The following is an 18,811-nucleotide window of genomic DNA, read 5'->3' as shown; positions in this document are numbered from 1 at the left end:
TTTTAAAGCACCAGAACATAAAACTCTCACTGCACAAAAAACTGTTGTTTTGTCCAAAAAGGATTTGTTTATTACAGGAAAAAAAGTATTCACAACCGAATCTGTTAATGACACAGTATGAGAAATAGGCACTACAAGCATTTTGGTATTCCACAGGATATTTTAATGTAATATTTATAAGCAGCAGGGCTGCAGTGGTGTAAATACTTGCAAAGGTACTCAGATATATCATATACTTACAGTAAATAATTAAAGTACAGCCTGCCATGATATCTTGCAAAGATTACAGTCTTTCCAGGAAAAAACGTGATATTTATGTAGCTGTTATCTGATTTGCAGCACTTATGCCATGCATCAAAAGCTGTTTCTAGACCGTTTTCTAAGCTCAACAAAAGATGCTCATGAATGACTTATGACAATAAACATCTCTGTGGGAAGGAAAGAAAACCAAAGCAAAGCTAATGAAAAGATACTGAAGGAAAGGCGGAAATTTAGCAAAAATAGTGATGCAGCAGCTGAGACCTGAGGAGTCACCAGCTCAAGCACAGAAAGGATGCTGGTTGTGTTTTCTTCAACTCTTATCTCAGCTTGTTTTGTAAGTACCTAAAGCAGCTCTTCCTAAGCAATGTGAATGTTGTTGCAATAAGATTATATGTCCAGAAAGCAAAACTGCAACTGCGGAAGCTCTGAGTCTTTGCATCTCTAACTCCCATATCAATTTTGTTCAATTAAGGCAAGGGTTCCTTATTTCCACATACTAGCTCTTAAATTAACACTGAGCTCAGAGGACTCTCAGCTCACTCAGTTCTTTCAGTCTGCACATCGAATTGTATCCTCAGCAATCGTATTTGGCTTTAAATCTGTTTATGTAACTGTCCCATGAGACATGACCTATCTTACCCAACTCATCCATTTTGAGCTTAGAAAAAATAAATAAATAAAAACAGAAGGAATGAACAACAGGCAAAAGTCCCCTACAAGGAAAAAATAATCACTGCAACGGCCCATTCTGTGATGGGGATTCATTCCTAGGGAGCTGAAGCACCAAGAGCAGGACCCAAGGCCTTCAAGTAAAACCCAAGAACACATATGCTTGGCAGCTGGGCTTATGTAGGGCTGAAGTCTCTGCTGCAAAAAACAGGGCTACCCTGGAATCTGGAAAACTCTCTTGAAACTATGTATTGCAGAAGCAGAGGTTAAAAGAAAGAAGGAAATTAATATGGTGAGAATGAGAAAGCAGAGATCAGAAAGCTAATGCTGACACACAAGCCCACCTAGATAACCCTCAAAGCCAGCTTTTAGGCCAGAACATCTTGCCAAGTGCAATGGAATAATGAGAAATGCTAGGAAGGTCCCTCCTGCGGTTAAGCAGCAGCAGAGAGGCAGGAGACCAGAAGGAAGTTGCTGGCAGGTCCCACACGGGATCCTCTGCCTCTATTCTGCCACCTAAGAAGCAGCAACACCATTATCATAGCGCTACAGGAAGTTAAACACGAATACAGGACAGTATACACAACTASGATCACTACACAGCTATATGCTTTCATAGCTCACCCAGAAGGATATGAAGAATCTTGACAGCATTCACTGTCAGAGCAGCCTGGAGACACAGCAGTACTTTACATTGACACAAACAAAGGTCAAGCAAAAAGGAAAAGGCAAAGCAGCCTGTACCCCAGCAGCAAGTCACCTGCACCGCTAGCCAAGTGGCTGCCAAAGGTGAGGGAGAACTGAAAATTCARACAGAAAATGCTGGCACGCTGTCATCTGGCACTACCTTTAATTTAAAGGGAAGACGTGAAATATATTGAATATATCAAGGTAGCATTTAGAAATAGAGAACTATTTCTATGTTCAAGAGCCTATATAATTATCTCAAGATATACAGGGTCAGAAACAGGATTATTTTGAAAATCCAAAATAAGCCTGATGCTGATCATCTCAGCTATTCATCAGATCCACTGAGCAAGAGAGCTTGAGATTGTGGGTCTTACCTTAACAACAAAAGCTTCAAGTAAAGCCTTGTTGCTTCTCCTGCAGTAGTAACAGTGAATGCAAGTTAACTGCAGCAAGCACAAAAYATGCAACTTAAGGACCAACTTCCAAATATGCCTACAATAAAACTTTCTATGATAGCCTAAATAATGCAGTACTATCCAGCTCCAGTTATTCTGGTTCTTATGCCTATCTTTTCTTGAATTCAAAGCTACCAGAATAGCAAGAAATATCGTTTTTCTGTAGTGCCTTGCATAAGGAATAGCCTGGCATTCCAAAAGATCATCTACATGTAACACATCAAGCATATTATCCGATAAACAGGAGAGCCAGGATCACTTTTGGATTTGGAAGGAGACAACTCAGATGCAGTTACGAGGAAGTCAGTTTATCAGCCTCCATAGGCTCCATCTCCATTGGAGTCAGGAAAAGGCTCCGCTGTCTCAGCTGTGAGAGCCTGAAGACCTCCCTGCAGTTAAGAGCCCAGCAGAGTCACACGAACGGAATGTCACCAGCAGTCTGGTCACTGAAAAGGGGCTCCCCTCAACCTACATGAATGCCACTGTGTCTGACTCGTGGGCCGTAGCACGTACGAGAGGTGATTCCTGAGGAAAGTCCTTCATCAGCAGAGGACACTTTGTCCTCCAGCCCTCCCCTTCCAGGTACAAAGCAGCGATTACACAAACTCCAGCACAAATGTCAACTACCAGACAGCCTGGGTTGTCTTGGATACTCCCTGCTAATCATCTGAACTCTCACAGTTCATAGAGCACTTATACCTAGAGCCCAGACACTAGAGAACACGTAAAACCAAGAGGTGGAAACTCCTGCTTCGTTTCAATAAAGCCCAAATGCCAATATTGTTTTAACATTCAACTCATTATTTCCTGTTCCAATGCCTCTAACTCAGGCTGGCAGTTATTCAAGATAAAGACAGGATATTCAAGGGTTCTCTGGTATGGCTCCAAATTCCTACACCTACAGAATTGGTGAAGTCACCTTTTTTTGGATAGTAAAAATAAATGGGGTTTGCAAAAAATCTCATTACAAAGTATATTTGCTACAGCTGAAGTCATTTACAACTTTTCTGAACCATTTCCAACTTCTGCTGTTATTCCCCAAGACTTACATAACTGTATCAATGAAACGATTAATAATACAATTTGCCAAACAAAGCAGTTTCTTGAAGCAGTCATAACATTTAAACTACATCCAAGTCATTTAAATATGAGAACTATACCAAAAAAGGATACTGATCTGTTTGAGGTCTTCGGAAGTTCTCCGGTAGATTAGCTTCATAGAGCAATCTGGCCTTGGTATTTCCCATTTCTTGCATGCACTAAAAAAAAGGCAAGGTGAAAAAAAAACAGTTAGTTCATGGTCATCTGTCCTTTAAATCCTGAGAATGCCAGAATGCCAGAAACGTGCTTCAGTGACACTGCAGGTGTTAAAGAATGTGGATATCCTGGAATTAGAGCATTTAAGAGCTGCTACTTCTCACACTAGTTCTGCATTTTGGCACATAAGCTATGACTGATCGTTTCTCACCAAAGTTCCATACTAACGCGCCATACCTTAAGTTCTAGRAGCTCAAGGGGGCACCTAGATCATTGAGAAGGTACAAAGAAYCTTCTCAGAAGGTATCTGTGAGCAGGCCAAGTCTGCCTACAGGCCGCTCAGCCCTGCGCCGTGTCACAGACCAAACCCTGCCGCTGTGGCCAGGGCGGCCGCGCTCCCTGGAGCGGGTCCCAGCGCGAGGCAGCACCAGCACTATCGCTGCCTCCATGCACAACCGCCTCGGAGCAACTCCCAGGTACTCCCAAATACAGCTCCAGCAAAAGAGCCTTTCTTGGAAAATACCCCTGCACACAGAGGGCAACTGCCAAAGAACTGTTCCACTCCCGAGCAGCAATCCAAACAGCATCCCAAAGTTACGAAGATGCCAAGAACATCTTCCTTTCTTGGGGACAAAGATGACATGTCCTCTGTCAAGGTCCACTCTAACAAGTCYAAGACAGGAGCCCTGTTCATTATTCCCACTGAGAAATGGAGGGCAGCCGCTACGTGAAATTACAGCCAAGATCTAGAGCAACATAAGGCATGAAGAGAGCTCTAAGCTGCCCTACAGCTTAGGATGACTCCTCTGACCAAGAGCAACTTCCAACCATAAGACAACCTCTGGGCATTGCWAAAATGAAGTCCAGATGACCCCTATGCAGTATTAATGCTGCAAACAACAGCAGGAAGGACCCGTATGAGAGCAAAGAGCTTTCACTGTGTTCAGGACCTGACTTCACGGAGAAACAAGGCCCCAGCAAGTCCAAAATCCCAGAATGACTGATGTCAAGAAGAAATGGCCGAAAGCAACGAGCCGGCTTCAAATTGGTGCATCCCTGGAAGGGTCAGCAGCTGACACACCAGGAAAAGTGTGGGAAAACCAAAGCACTCCAGGCACATGGGTGTGCTCTAGTAGGGGTGTACCTTCCCCTACTAGACGCATCCACTGTAAAACATTTAAGTTGGGGCATTCTAGTAGATACAAGTCCTTTCATAGGATTCCTGGCATTTGGTAGAAATATTAAAGAGCTGCAGTTCACACAAGGGGGAGCTGCAATCAGGATCAGCTCCTGCTCCGCTCCACTCAGGAGGTGGAAACTGGTTCTTCCAGCAAGGACGGGTTAATTCAAATCTCCACCTCTACAGGGCAACTATCACATTCATCAGGAAGTTATTGAAGTTATTGTACTGTACAAGAGCTCTTAACACTGGAATCAGCTCCAGGTTTCCCAAATACAGCCTGCATTGTCACCAGTTTGTTCRGCTGCTTCAGCCTCTTCAAGCAGGAAGCGCTTGAAACTTTTCCATATGTATCTGACGAGAACAAACACCTCTCTGTCCTTGGAATTTAAATACATTCTCCTCAACTGAAAGAGTGCTACAGGGCTCTTAAGGTTAGAAGGGGCCTCTGGAGATCATCCAGTCCAACCCTCCTGCTCCAGCAGGGACACCCAGAGCACGGGGCACAGGGCAGCATCCGGACGGGTTGGGAAGATCTCCAGAGAAGGAGACTCCACAGCCTCCCTGGGCAGCCTGTGCCAGGGCTCTGGCACCATCACTGTTAAGAAATTTTTGTGCTTTTGATGCTTCTGTTTGTGGTCATTTCTGTTGTCTCACCAGAGCCCAACACACCACATCACACAGCTCTTGATGAATATCACACATGCTTTTGACATCATGCCACAGCACCCTCAACCAAATACTGCTCACTTTAGTCTGCTGTGGGAGGTAGAAGCCAGATGTTTCGACACTTCATTTTCACTGCTTCAGTTATCATATGAACTGCTCTTCAACACTACGCTTTTCCTGTAACAAGATGTGCTGGGCTGCTCTCTGTCAGGAGGAGTTGCCTCCTGAAATTTCTTGGTCCCTCCACTTTGGAGATCACAGGACATATTGTGCACATCAAATCTATGTGGATTTTGTCCTGCAGCTTGCAAGACCTTGCAAGAAAGGGCATTAAATCCCTATTAGTCAGACACTATAAATACCATYGATAAATCCACCAAAGCAATTCCCCTGCAGCTCAAGACTCCTCACAGTCGTCAGGAAAAACTCTTATGGCCAGTTAATGATAACATAAAAATGAAACTTCTGTTATTTTGGACTGGAGCAGGGGCACAAAGACAAATAAAGAGACGAGGGGGCAGCTCATGCTTCAGTCCCCGGCTCCTGAGGCTTCCCAGCACAAAGCAGAGGTACAAATAAAGGTGGCAGAAAATCTGCATGCACTACATGACCAGGGGCTCAAGTGGAACACCTCTGATGTAGCCATTTATAACTGAAACAGTAACAATGAGGTTSTTAGCACTATAAAGCGCTTAAAAATATTGCCATAAAGATGCTACCATTTTAAAATAGTTGCTCAAATACAACAGACTTCATACGGCTAGTCAACAACTGCATGGGCAGGTTAATCATTATGACACTGGAAAATGCATTTCAGAGGAATATCCAAAACACAAAAGGAGTAAGTTGATTAACATCTCCATAAACTGATCAAGTCACTTCAACTTAAAGCAATTAACCTCAAACTTTTTTTAAGTATCATTTTATTCTTTCCAATTACCAAGCAAGTAGAAGCAGATGCTTTTCTCTCACTAGCTTGGCCAAGGCAGCTTGCTAAGCACATCCCTGCAATTTGAAAATGWATTTTAAGATACTCTACCTGTATTTGCTCTGGTGTCCATTGGTCCAGGTTGACGGATTTGACCCTTGATATATGGACTCCAAGATTTCGATGTATTCCAGCACATCTGATGCAAATAAAAACACCGGTGTTCCAGGAGGCCCATCTTGGACCTAAGGGGAATGGAGAAATGAATCAGTTATATTTTCAAAATTCCATGTACTGGGAAGCTTTTTTTATCGAGATAATTACATTGACAGCAGGAATACGCAGCTGTGAATAAGAACTGACGGGTATTTTTCTAACCGAGCGAATCACTGCTAACAATCTCCATCATCACCCATTTTATTTTTGGTTTCTGTTTCTAACTGATGGCACAAAAATATCTGGGTTAGCCAGATCAAGCCAGGAAGCCCAAGAAAAGAGTTAGCTTACTAGCAGCAACCAGGTCTTGCTCTTTCACTGAGCCTTATGTCTCCGATTCAGAAGCAAATGGCAACAGAACCCAGGAGAAGTTACCTCCTTCTCTGCTATTAAAAGCTTTACAAGACATACATCTGTATATACCTTGAAAGAAAATGCTGTGCAATCTTGTATTAACCTAACAAATCCTTTAGACTTATGCACACACAGCCATCACAGTAGCCAGATCCTTAGGAAGGCCTTGCAAAGTAATCTGTAAAGCAAAGTACTAAAATATCCTGGATTACGGATGCAGCAAAGTAAGAGTATTTTCAAGCGTCTTTATTCCCAAAACACAGCGTGACCCTCCACTCGCAGCCCAGGGAATTCTGTCCGAGGACTCGGAGGGATCCGCGGGCCCTACGGCAGCACCGGCCTGGTGAGATACAGGCCGGCCCCCACGGTGGCACTCGGCGACCGGCTCCAAGCTACCGCGTGGCCGCCCGTGCAACGTCCTCCTCACGCTGCTCTGCTCCCGCTCCGAGCACCAGCCAAGCCAAGGGCGCTGCTCTAACATCTACSTAGGTCCAAGCACTGAGCACTTAACGCATGGAGCTGTAAAATATTAACGTGAGCAGCAGCAAAGCACGCAGAAGAGACGGGGAGTGTTTTGAGCAAATGTGAGAGATGCATTTGATAGATGCAGGTCTAATCTACCAATGCAACAGCAAAAGAGAACTAAAATATCATACAAACATTTTTGTGGGGCCTTGAAAATAATTTCTGCCTCCTCCTGATCCTTAGCACAACTCCTAGGTGCCAATTCAGTTCATCTAAAGCACTAGAAAGAAGCTAAGATTAGGTTTTTAGGTCACATTTAAAGAGTCTCAGACTTGCAGGTAGACCTTCTAGCTTCTCATATAGCTGTGTTTTGAAGTCCAAACAGGAATCTGATTAATAAGTAACGAGAGAAACCCTTCCAGTTGGCCTCTATTCATTTGAATGCTATTCCAGGATGAGTAGCAGGTGAGAAGGAGCCTTTCCCTTACCAAGAGAAATACAGGATCTAATGTGGGGAGACCTTTTGCTTTTACTTTTCTAGTTGATCATCTCAAAGGCTCAGGAATCCCCTCCCAACAACTGCTGCTCGACCCTCCCGGGCAGCGAAGGCGCCCGGCAGCGTCAGGACCAGGTGCTACAGCTGAAAAATCAGACTGCAGAGATGGAGAGCTCTGGCAGGCCCTCGCTGAAAGGCAACACGTTATGTCAGAAACTGCACTTCTATGGAGAAAAAACAAGGCAAAACCAAAAAAMCAGCAACAACTACCAACCTACCCAGTCCCACAAATATGGTACAAGCCCTGGCAGTCTAGCYGTTTACTACACGTCTTAACCAGGTTAGAAGCTGGTCCCACTTCAATGACCTTTTTTCCCTCCCACAAAATCCAGAATGTTTTTCTTATTTTTATTTTTTGCAGATCTATAGTAGAGAAATATCCCRTTTTCCTATTCACAGCATTTTTAGTGCTGAAGGCTGGAGCTTTTGGGGTCACCTGTGTGAACACAGCGGCCTTTCAGCTAAAGCAGGACAAGTCAGGGAAGAGGAACCCAGCTTAAGGCCACCCCTCGAGCGCCGAAGATGAAACTCCTCAGCCTGCACAGCCGCTCACTGCAGCCCAAAGAGCCCAGCAGCACAACAGGAAGGCAAGACAGGGCTCGCCTGGAAGCCCATCCAGCTCTTCTCCATCCTGTAAAGGCAGGGATGCAGCTTTGAAAGGAAAGCCAGGGTCAGTGAGGTTACTACAGGGATGTGTAGTATCTATGTGCTGTCCATATTTTTCCCCTACATGGTATTTAAGTCTACCTTAAATGATAAGGGACAATTCACTTTGTAATTTAGTATTTTGGCTTAAAGTTCTCTTAAAAACAGTGATGGTAACATCACCTGTGAACTAGTTGTTACTCATCTGGAAAGGAAGAGTTTATTTTCTTGGGAGCCCAAATGTCATTAATTTGCACTTAGTTCTGAAATAACTTGGGGAAATTAAATACACTTCAGCAATAAAGAAGCAAATGAAGCAGTAGAATAACATTGACAAACCTGAGGCCAGATAAAAATAATGTTTACAAGCAATCTTTCTAGTTATTTCAGGTTAATGGCAGTGTGCAATATTAAAMGCTTTAAAGAAAAAGCTGCATTAATTCATACAAGTCAATTATGAGTACAGAAAGCCAGTAGGCAGAGAAGCTACAGCATAATATTTCTTCTCTGCAGGCACAAGCCACTGGCTGAATACTTAATAAACCAGCCTACGTCTAAAGGGGACCACTCTGCTAACGTGCAAACTAGGAGCAACTTCTGCTCATCACAAGTATTTACCTTAGGATCAGCTTTAATTCAGCCTGCAACCCCCCCAAATCAGCTGGGGTGAACAGAGTGACTGATTTAAGAAACCACAGAGCCCAGTTGTGCACGAAGTCGGGATCTCTGTTTATGCACAAATTTATCTGCGTACAGATTCTGCGCCCCGTCAAGTACTCATGGGTTTCTCACGCTCCACTCTTCAAAGAAACAGTTTTTCTCCAGCAACATTTAGAAGAACAAGCTACTGTGTCTAACAGACATATTTGGCTTCAGAAATGAAACGTTAAAATGTAGAAATGCTCATCAAACATTATTTAAAACACCCTTCTGCCCAACGTAAAGCTATCTTTTCCATCAGAAGCTGCAGTGCAACCATCGAGCTGCTATGGAGCATTCGGGCCCAACTTTCAGTCACCCACCAGTGGTTTCCTCCTGCCAGGAGCCACCCAAGCACCCGCTCCTCGTGGGGTGGCCAAGCCCAGGCCCCAGCCCTGTGCCCTCAGGGGGGGCATCACACGGCCCCCCATCTCCCTACACGCCCCAAGAACAGCCTTTCCTCACTTTCTTTGGTCACTCAACACACGGGCAGAGCAGCAGCTCAGCTGCTTCAGTTTCTTTCTCAGCCCCTTTCCTGAAGCTCACATAGGAAGAAGGTCCCTTCCAGAGCAGAGCAAGGTCCTAYGGCAGCTTGTCCATTCCAGGGCATTCCAGGAGGCCAGTAAGGTGCTGGGGCCCTGCGGGCAGATGGGTCCCTCCAGGGCAGAGGGCGAGTTCTTGGTCCTCCAAACTCGTCCTGCTTCTCACTCCAGTTTGCATCCATCAGGCCTCCATTTGCTTCCCAGCTCCTACCATGCAAGYGCAGTAAGGCCAGCAGTGAAATATGGACAACCAGCTGACAAGGCAGGTGCTGCCCAAGGGAAAACCCAGCAGGATGAGATCTTCAGGGTGCTCCCATGTTCTTGAGAACACTTGGCAACTCCCCGTAGGATGACCTGAACCAGTAAACCATTCAGAACAGTAATTAATACTAGGAAAAACAGGGGATTCTATGCATATTTAGTGTTATTTTGCAGCTGTCAGGCAGTTATCTTCTTAAAAAGCAAACGGTGATTAAGTTTGGATTGGAAATGTAAACAGAAAGTGCAAGCTTTTTAGAGAAATAAGAGAAAACATGTACTTGTTTCCTTTAGTGATATAGCTTCACACAAAACTAATCTTGATTCTGGAAATACATGTGTTATACGGAGAGCAGCAAGTAATATGTCCCATTCCAGCGTCAGTTTTACAGTCCAGGCCCATTAAGCCAGGAGAGTAGGGCCTGGATTCCCTCAGCTATGGGGCACCCAGTACTAGTTGTGGCACATGGGGGTTTTAGGAAGCCCTTTCAGACAGGAGGCAGGGAGCTTCCAGAGCAAGGGCCGCCCAGAGGCGCTGGCCTTGCCGCTCCCGGCATGTCCAGGTTTCAGGATTGCCAGATACAGATTTAAAAAATAAACTGAAGGGATTTTTTTCCAGTCACACTAAAGCTTTTATGTTGTTAGAGTTTTGGAATAAAATAAAATATTTTCTCTATCGACAGCTACCAAAGTATCAACAGCTACCAAAGAACTGAGAACACCTCAAGAACAGATTTTAACTGTTTAAAGTCTGAGCAATAAAAAGCTTCAAGGTACTTATATAAGACTTCTGCGTACACCCAAGCAGTCAGTACAGTATGAAACAACACTTCACATCTCCTTTGAATTAGGCTTAATAAAAAGTCTTTAACTCCTTTCAAACACCTTCATCTTCTAAACACACAGCTCCCAGCTGAGYAAGGAAGCAGCAAAAAGGATCACAGGCTGCAGGTTATAGGGAAAGCCTAAGGCAGGTACAGCAGCACAGAAACAAGTTGTTATTAAAAACAAAGTTGAAAATGGCATAGAGTAAAATGAGGCAAAAGGAAACAGCAGCAACAGGACATGGCAGAAGCGGGCTCTATTTTCACCTCTGCATGTCACAGAGAGCTCTTTGAACCACGTGTATAAACACAGTCTGGACGTGACTAAGTTTGAGATAAGAAAAACAAGCACAGCTTGTCCAAGCTTTACGTTTAGCTGGGGTCTGTATTGCGGGGACAGCTGCAGTTGCCTGGCCTGGCACTCCTGCAGTGGCTGAGCAGTCACTGCGCAGGCAGCGTGGCAGCTCTGCCRCAGCCCAGGCTCTCCATGGATACGCACCTCGGAAGCCTGCAGGAACCCGGTCTGGAGCTGAGACCTGTCCGGRTATCCGAGGCCACAGTCTGCAATCCTTCCCTTCCCCTAAACTTTCCGAACCCGCTGCTGCATCCCGGTGCCGGGCTCCGCCGGGCGGCTGGCTCCACCTCGCGGTGCCGGGACTCAGCCGCGCGGAGCCGCTCGCTCCCGCCCCGGGATGGCGCGCGCTTCCAATGCTCCGAACRCGGCGGAACCAAGAACTGCCGGCACGGCCGGCTCCGCAGCAGCCCTGCTGCACCAAGGGGCATGAAGGCCCTGAAGCCAGGAGAGCCACGCAGGATCCGGGGCAGGAAATCGGCCCRGCAAGTTAAGCGCCCTTCAAGGGCCCGGACCCTCAGCCTTTGGAGCCTCCTGACGCGGGCTCTCTTCCTACCCTCGGATCCACTGAATTAATTTCYGATTAAAAGGCGTAAATAGAGCAAAGCAAGCAGGGGGCCACACCTGCACCCCACATTAACAGGCCCAGCTCCCTCACTTGGCAGAGCTGCTCCCTATAAGCAAAGGTGGCAGAAAGCTGCAGCACTAACAGATTTCCACATCCACATTAGAATTTCCTCTAACTGGCTTAATAAGCCTGTTCTTTGATAATCAAAAAAAAAWACAAAATAAATTTTAAAAAGCTTTAAAGAAACATACAGTTTCTGTAGTCCTGTTCCAGGGGTTGTGTGCAGGCTTTGCTAGGATGGGAATGGGATTTCAGTAACAGGAATGAGAAATTAGTGACATGAATGATCATTCAGTTACATGACTAAGCTGCAGAATTAAGTACTACTACAAGCTGGTTATCTTGATAACTACTTAAAGTTTAAATAATAACAAGCAAGGATTTAGAAGCAGTCAAGGCTTCAACTCACAGAATACAAACGAGACGTGTCATGTCAAACATCMGAAATTTCTTGTATAAGAAAAATTTCTTGACATTTCTTGTATAAGAACAAGAAATTTCTTGTATAAGTTCTTGTATAAAGAACTTCTTCCCWGTGAGGGTGACAGAGCCCTGGCACAGGCTGCCCAGGGAGGCTGTGGAGTCTCCTTCTCTGGAGATCTTCCCAACCCGCCTGGATGCCGCCCTGTGCCCCGTGCTCTGGGTGTCCCTGCTGGAGCAGGGGGCTGGACTGGATGAGCTCTAGAAGTCCCTTCCAACCTCAACCATCCTGTGATTCTGTGATAAGGGTTTCCAATAAGGAATATTAAAAACCTGTACTTTGCAAGTCTGGGAGCTGGATAGTTAGAGATGGGAAAAAGTTAGACATGGGAAAAAAGAATTCAGTTCATCCTTGAGACGGGCAGCCTTTTGCTTCCATCAAACAGACAGCAGCACAGGAAACCTCGTAATGAATATTGCAATTTCCTCACAAAATGCAAGGGCTGTGACTCTGTGCCCTAACTCCGCGTTTTCCCTTGAAAGGAGGTAACAAGGAACAACTGGTAGGCTCTCTCTCCTAAGTGTATTTTTTTAATACAATTTAAAAAGGACTTTCCTACATATAAATGCAAACAAGCTGAAGGAATAATAAGGGAAATCTTAAAATAATAAATTGATATCTAAGCCTTAAGTATCACTGATAAAAAAATAAAAACTGTGCTACTCTATGAGGTGTATAGCAAGACCCTCCCTGTGCAGCCAAGAGGTTACATACAGCATCTACTGTGCAAAGCCTTCAGTCAGCAAGAGAAATCTTCCCCTCCTGTGGATTTCTTTGCAGCTAATCACAACAAAAAAAAGTAAGAAACAAGACAAGATTTGTTTGCAAGTCCAGCTTATAGAGCTTGCTTGCCATAAGCCACCAACTAGAGAGAGATGCTGCCGTGGTCCAGCAGAGCACACACGTAGCAGCCGCCTTCACACGAGCCCCATTCCTTCCACACGAGCCCCACTGGGGGCTTCCTGCCAGCCCCAGCTGCAGCCCCTCTGCAGCCCTCCCTAGCCCCGCTCCACGTCCGGCTGCAGGATCTGCCCGGAATCGCACGGGACACTGCCTCGGCCTTCCCGGCCTGCCGCCACATGCACGTCCTGGCCCCAGGCTGCCCTCACGGCCCCTGCGAGTAAGGAGCCCAGGACAGGTGTCCTCTCATGCTGCACCTTCTGCTCTTACCTAAGGCCTGTTCTCCGGCACCAACACTGGCGTGGTGCTGGTCCCCGGGGCAGGAATGGTTTATCCCGTAAAGGCAGCTCCAGTCTTGGCTGATCCCTGAGCGTGTCTGAACCACCTTTTCCCAGACATGGAAGCTAAATGCAAGATCACTCCATGGACTCCAGGAAGGGCCCACGTGCTGGCTGCACCACCCGCTGCTGCTCCTTCCCCACGGGCAGTGCAGGGCTCAGACTCCGCAGTGCCCACGGAGCTGGGGCTGTGCCATCCACGGCACTTACACATCCCAAAGCAGGGGCTCTGCTACTGCTCGTGACTTTCCAAAGCTTGAGGGTAGCAGGGCCCTCTGAAGATCCCCTAGTGCAACAGAGTCACGCAGGGCACAATGCCCAGGACCCTGCCTCCTGCTCCAGCCTCCTGACCCCGTGCCCAAGCACCCCCACTGCAAAGGGGCCTTCCATCGTGTCTGCATGGACCCTCCTGTGCTTCACTTAATGCCCACTGCTTCTCGTCCTAGTGCTGGATACCACTGAGAAGAACCTGTCCCTGCCCTCCTTGCACTCTCCCTTAAGATACTTACACACATTGATAAGGCCCCTGCTCAGCTTCCTCCTTCACAGGCAGAAGGGTACCCAACTCCCTCAGCCCTTCTTCATGTAAGAGACACTCCAGGCCCTTCACCCTCCCTGAAGCAGCCCCTTGTGGACTCCTTCCAGCAGCTCCATGACTCCCAGTAGGGAACCCAGTGCTCCAGCCGTGGCCTCAGCAGGTCTGAGCRGAGGGCAAGGCTCAGCCTCCCTTGACCTGCTGCCAATGCTCTTGCTGGCGCTGCCCAGGCTGCCCCTTGCCTTGGGGGCTGCAACGACACACTGCAGCCTCATATCTCACCGGCTGAATGCAAAGCACAGAACAATTCAGGTAGGAAAAGACCTCTTGAGATCACTTAGACCAAACCGTGACTTCCAGCAGATCTAATCAGATCAGGCTGCCCTGGTCTTTTTTCAGCTCAGTCTTGAATGACTCAAGTATGTTCCACAACCCGCTGAGTAATCTGCTGCACTATGTGGGGGAAAAAGTTATTTTTCCTACCTCTACAGTAGTATAATATCAAATTGCAGCTGTAAAGCTTGTTTTTTTTTTTTTTTTTTTTTTTTTTTTTTTTTCATTCCCCCACTACCCCACACCAAAAAAAGGCCCTTTTATTCAGAAGCTATGAGAATAAATACAACAAAGTAGTCAGCAGCATTTGTCTGGGACTTGTAAAACTCTCAGCAAATAAGGTTGTTCGGGAAGCATCGGAATGCGCTCCTGCACTTCTGAGGGATTCCCTAGGATGTGATCCCTGGACTTCCCCTAATTATGGGGTTGCCAAACACTTGACGGAAGTTATTGCCATAAAGTCAGCTGGCTTTGGAGTAACCTTTTTAAACARGAATTTTACAGTTATACATTTATTCTACAAATACACATTTGTAGAATTCCTTTTTCATTTAATGAAAATCACTGTGACCAAGACAAGCGGGAAGGAGATTTSAGCATCTCTTCTTTCACAATGCTCTTTGTTACAAGCAGCAGAACACCCAGAAAAACCAACCATCGCTTCASAGGGAACGAGGGCCAATTCTTCTGAAGCTCTCAGCAACCCTCCAGAGATTCAGCACATTGAAAGACGAGAAAAGCCATCGAGATGTTACCTGGAAAAGAGACCACAGAGCAGCCAGCTCCGCACTGCTGCTGTTGCCCTTCTCTTGCAGCAGCCTCTGGGAGCAGAGCTCGAACRCACAAGCACCTGGCTGTGCAAAGTGTGAGAAATGGTGGCTGCTACCTATGGTGGGTGCTACGTGTGAAGCAAAGCTCGGGATGCTTTTGCTGACACCTACAGCTAACTGATAAGGGAACAAATCCATAAACATCCACCTTAATGGGGAAGTCAGCTCCCACACTGAAAGGCACTGTTGTTTATTGATGGATCATTTGTTTCTGGAAAATGCTGTGAATCACAAGTTTGAACACAAGCAATCTGAGCACACACGCTGCAGAGTTTATTTAAAAAGGTTATTGCAGGCATCTCGGTCCCAGCTGCCGCTCACTGCCACGTTTYGAATTCACCTGCAGGCCCAGCTGCGCTCAAGAGCAGCGGCTGCCACGCAGTGAATCACATCCACGTCCTCCTGCACAGTCCTGCAGGGCACAGTCCAGAGCCAGGCACAGAGAGCAGTCACACTGCACACGACCAGTCACAGGCACAGCCACGACCAGCGAGGTCGGAGCAGGACTGCTCAGCGCCTGCACGTCACACGTCGCTGTCCAAGCCCCTCCGCAACCAAGACTGAAATACASTTCTCAACCCCTTTTTCCTCCACGTGCCAAAATGGGCTATAGGAAGTAAAGAGTTTTCTTCAAAGGGAGAGAAAGAGYAGATCTGGGCTTCCTGAGACAGTCAGCAAGTTATTCTCAAGTCTTTCACTTCCCTAATTAAGAAAAAGAAACAAACAAAAACCAGGAACTTTTCTCCATATACATGATAATTAGTGCTCTCCATCCCATAACCACAGCTGTGTCAATCCACATGTTATAGGAGACCAGGCCAAAAGCCCTCCTAAAGCTGTGGTAACAACAGCCACTGCTCTTCCCATATCCACCAAATCAGTTGTCTCCGCACAGCAGGTTATCAGGTTAATTAACTACAACTTCTCCCTGCATAATTCTATGGAGATGACTTCTTATTTCTTTCTGGTCCTCCCTATATTTGTGAATAGCTTCCAACATTATTTGCCCCCTCGCTTTCCAAGGGATTGAGGTGAGCCTCCCTAACCYGTAGTTCCCCAGATCCTCCTCCTTGCCCTCCTCAAAGCCAGCAGTAACATTTGCTTTTTTCCAGCCCTTGGAATCCCCCTGAGTCACCACAAGGTTTCTGAGATGAGCACGAGCRGCTCCACAACATCAACCAGGGCCCTCCACACTTGTGCCAGCGCCCCAGCAGGTCCCTCCCGCTCGGGTTGCTTTAGCTGAAGCACTTTCTAACCAACCCTCTTCCCCTGGGGATGAGTCTTCTTTGCTCCAGACTGGCCCCCTGCTCCCAGCAGTCTGAGATTCCCAATCACAAGTCCCACCGAACTTATCCATGCGCATTTGCYTGAGGTGAACCCTGTTCAGCCCTGCTCTGTTGACTGCACCCTTGCAATTGGGTGACACCCTTTGCTGTGCCAGCCAGTGCATATATACACATATTTATATAGGTATATGTATTTAAAACCACCCACACAGTAGGAGATGGGACTGCAGCCACCTCAAGATGATTCTGAGATGTATGCTAGTTCTCTCTTTGCTGCTCCCTCAAGGTTMGAAAACCCAAACGGAGATAAGAGCCTACGCAATCTTGCTACATATTCTTATGGGCTGCTGAAACCTTCTCCAGGCGCTTCCTTTCGGCAGAGACTTTGGCAAAGCAAGCTATGCTGCCAGCTTTCCTGGAAAGATCTTCTGCAGAGCAACGTGCAACCAAGAGCCACTAAATGCAGCAGCTCTCAACTGCTGGTGCACACAGTGACATATTACAGGTTTATCGTGGGTACCTTGGGTACCTCCTGTCAAGTCCTGATAGCCTGTTTGGCATAGCTGTGTTACAGAAAGTTCCTGAGTATGCTCYTAAGAGGTCCCATTCTGCTCAGGCAGGGATTGCTTCCTGTCCAAAGTCTAACATCCACACAAGCAGCCTAACAATCCTGCCTCCTCAGCTGAAAAACAATGGTACAGGCTCGGCCTTAATTCATCCTAGTTCTTCTGTAGGGAGTGACAACAGAGTTTTCTGAGGTGAAGTGGGATTCAAGTAGCCAGGGGTTCAGCAGCGAGCCAGTTGAGAAAGATTTGAGCCAAAGAAACCCAAAAGGGAATCTGGATTAAACAGCGAGCCATCCCTCCAGGAAAGGTTCCTCCCCACAAGTCTAGCCCTCACAGACATGTATCTAACTGCCTCCCCTGTACAGCCAACAAGTACTTCTTATGGGGAAATTGCAGTTTCTTTCTTAGAAGCCACCCAATGTTCAGACTAGAGAGGGAAGAACCAGTAGCCACAGGAAAGCACCAAGTTAAGCTCCGTTCCAGGAAGTCTAGGCACCAAATAAAGATCAACTTTAACATGTGGCATCAACAGCGACATCTTCATGGCAGTAAAGAGAAGCTGAACCGTTACTTAGGAAGGACAGAGACTCCAGCAGTCCCTGGAGCACAGAGCTATGTTTCCTGCTGCAGAGGCAAGAACATGGGTTTAGCAACACCACCAGCGCTGAAAGATTCTTCAGAAACTACCAGCTCCAAAGTGCACCCAAAGGAAGCTCTCAGATTGCATCCAGGATCACCAATGTCTGCAAGACAGCAGTGTAAGAAAGCAGGGATTTCTGTGCATGTAGAATACACCCAGTGAATCAGAAGGGTCACAACATAACAAAAAAACAGCGGAGCCCCAAAAAAAGTAGTCTAGTCATTGCTTCCTACTACTATTAGAGGAAAAGATAGACAAGTCGAGTTGCTAATGGCAGCAATATCTACCACAAATCAGAGATTTCGTCCTTCATTATTCCATGCGGAGGATATTCCAAAACTTCCCTTGACAGCTAGTAGCCTCCAGTTATTATATTTGTCCATTCATATTCCCATCTGTGATGCTGTTTTGTTCTTTAAGAGAGCCTAGCTCCACAACAGCGAGGCCAATCTTGCAATAAAGCCCCTCAGAGAAGCGCCAGCCATTTCTAGCTCCGCAAAAATTCACAGTCACATCCAATATCCACGACTGCATCCAGCAGCACAAGGCACAGAGCCCTGGGAGAGCAGCGGGCAGGCGCTGCCTGCGCCTTCAGCAGAGGGCTGCAAAGTTACAGCCAGACTGTGATTTGTGGAACTGGCCTCCAGTATAAACCCACACAGATCCACTCGTCCCACTGCCTTGGGCCAAAGAAGTTAACCATTTCCTGTAGATTTAGACTATGCACTTTCTCAGGAATTAAACATAAAGTATAAAATACAGAGACAAAATTAAGGCAGTAAGAGCACTAGCCATTAAAATAAATAAAGAACTGGAACAGCCTCACAAAAAGTAGGGTTTGTACATGTTGATATTGGTTTCCAAGCCACAGAAGACATAATGTACAAGATTTTTCTATTAAAAAAAAAAAAAAAAAATCACAGCTCTGAGAACTGAACATCTAAACATATTTGGAATATTCTCTATTCGTTTTGATAGCAAGTTTGCCCTTTTCGCAATTTAAATTAGATATTTTCTGCTGCTAAGAGACTTACTGTTTGAGATTGATAAATTAATATTATTAGGGAGATCAAAATTAGCTTTACTTAAAACCAAACTTGTAAAATTTCATTTGGGTTATTCAATCTCCCCGCTTCAATCTCGCCTTTCTGGCTCTTCCCACCCTCACCAAAAGCCTGTACTTGCTACTCTGCAAAAGGAGAAGAATAAGTTTTCCGGCACATACAGACACTTAAAATCATACAATACCACTAA

At 46.2% G+C, this 18,811-nt stretch overlaps 1 protein-coding gene across 1 annotated transcript in view; it reads right to left on the bottom strand.

Annotated features, from left to right (window-relative positions):
- SMAP1 (small ArfGAP 1) overlaps positions 1–6,349 on the bottom strand; it is a 58,653-nt gene extending 52,304 nt beyond the window's left edge. The window contains exons 1-2 of the mRNA XM_026051272.1: positions 6,221–6,349; positions 3,249–3,334 (exon numbers count right to left, since the gene is read on the bottom strand). Of these exons, the coding sequence (XP_025907057.1) occupies positions 3,249–3,331 (83 nt within the window). The 5' untranslated portion in view covers positions 3,332–3,334; positions 6,221–6,349. The remainder of the gene's footprint in view (positions 1–3,248; positions 3,335–6,220) is intronic.
- Positions 6,350–18,811: the final 12,462 nt, after the last annotated feature.

Source organism: Nothoprocta perdicaria, unplaced genomic scaffold, assembly GCF_003342845.1.
Source record: "Nothoprocta perdicaria isolate Ctin4 unplaced genomic scaffold, notPer1 scaffold_74, whole genome shotgun sequence".
In the NCBI taxonomy this organism is placed as follows: domain Eukaryota; kingdom Metazoa; phylum Chordata; class Aves; order Tinamiformes; family Tinamidae; genus Nothoprocta; species Nothoprocta perdicaria.
This window is presented reverse-complemented; position numbering and strand designations above follow the sequence as displayed.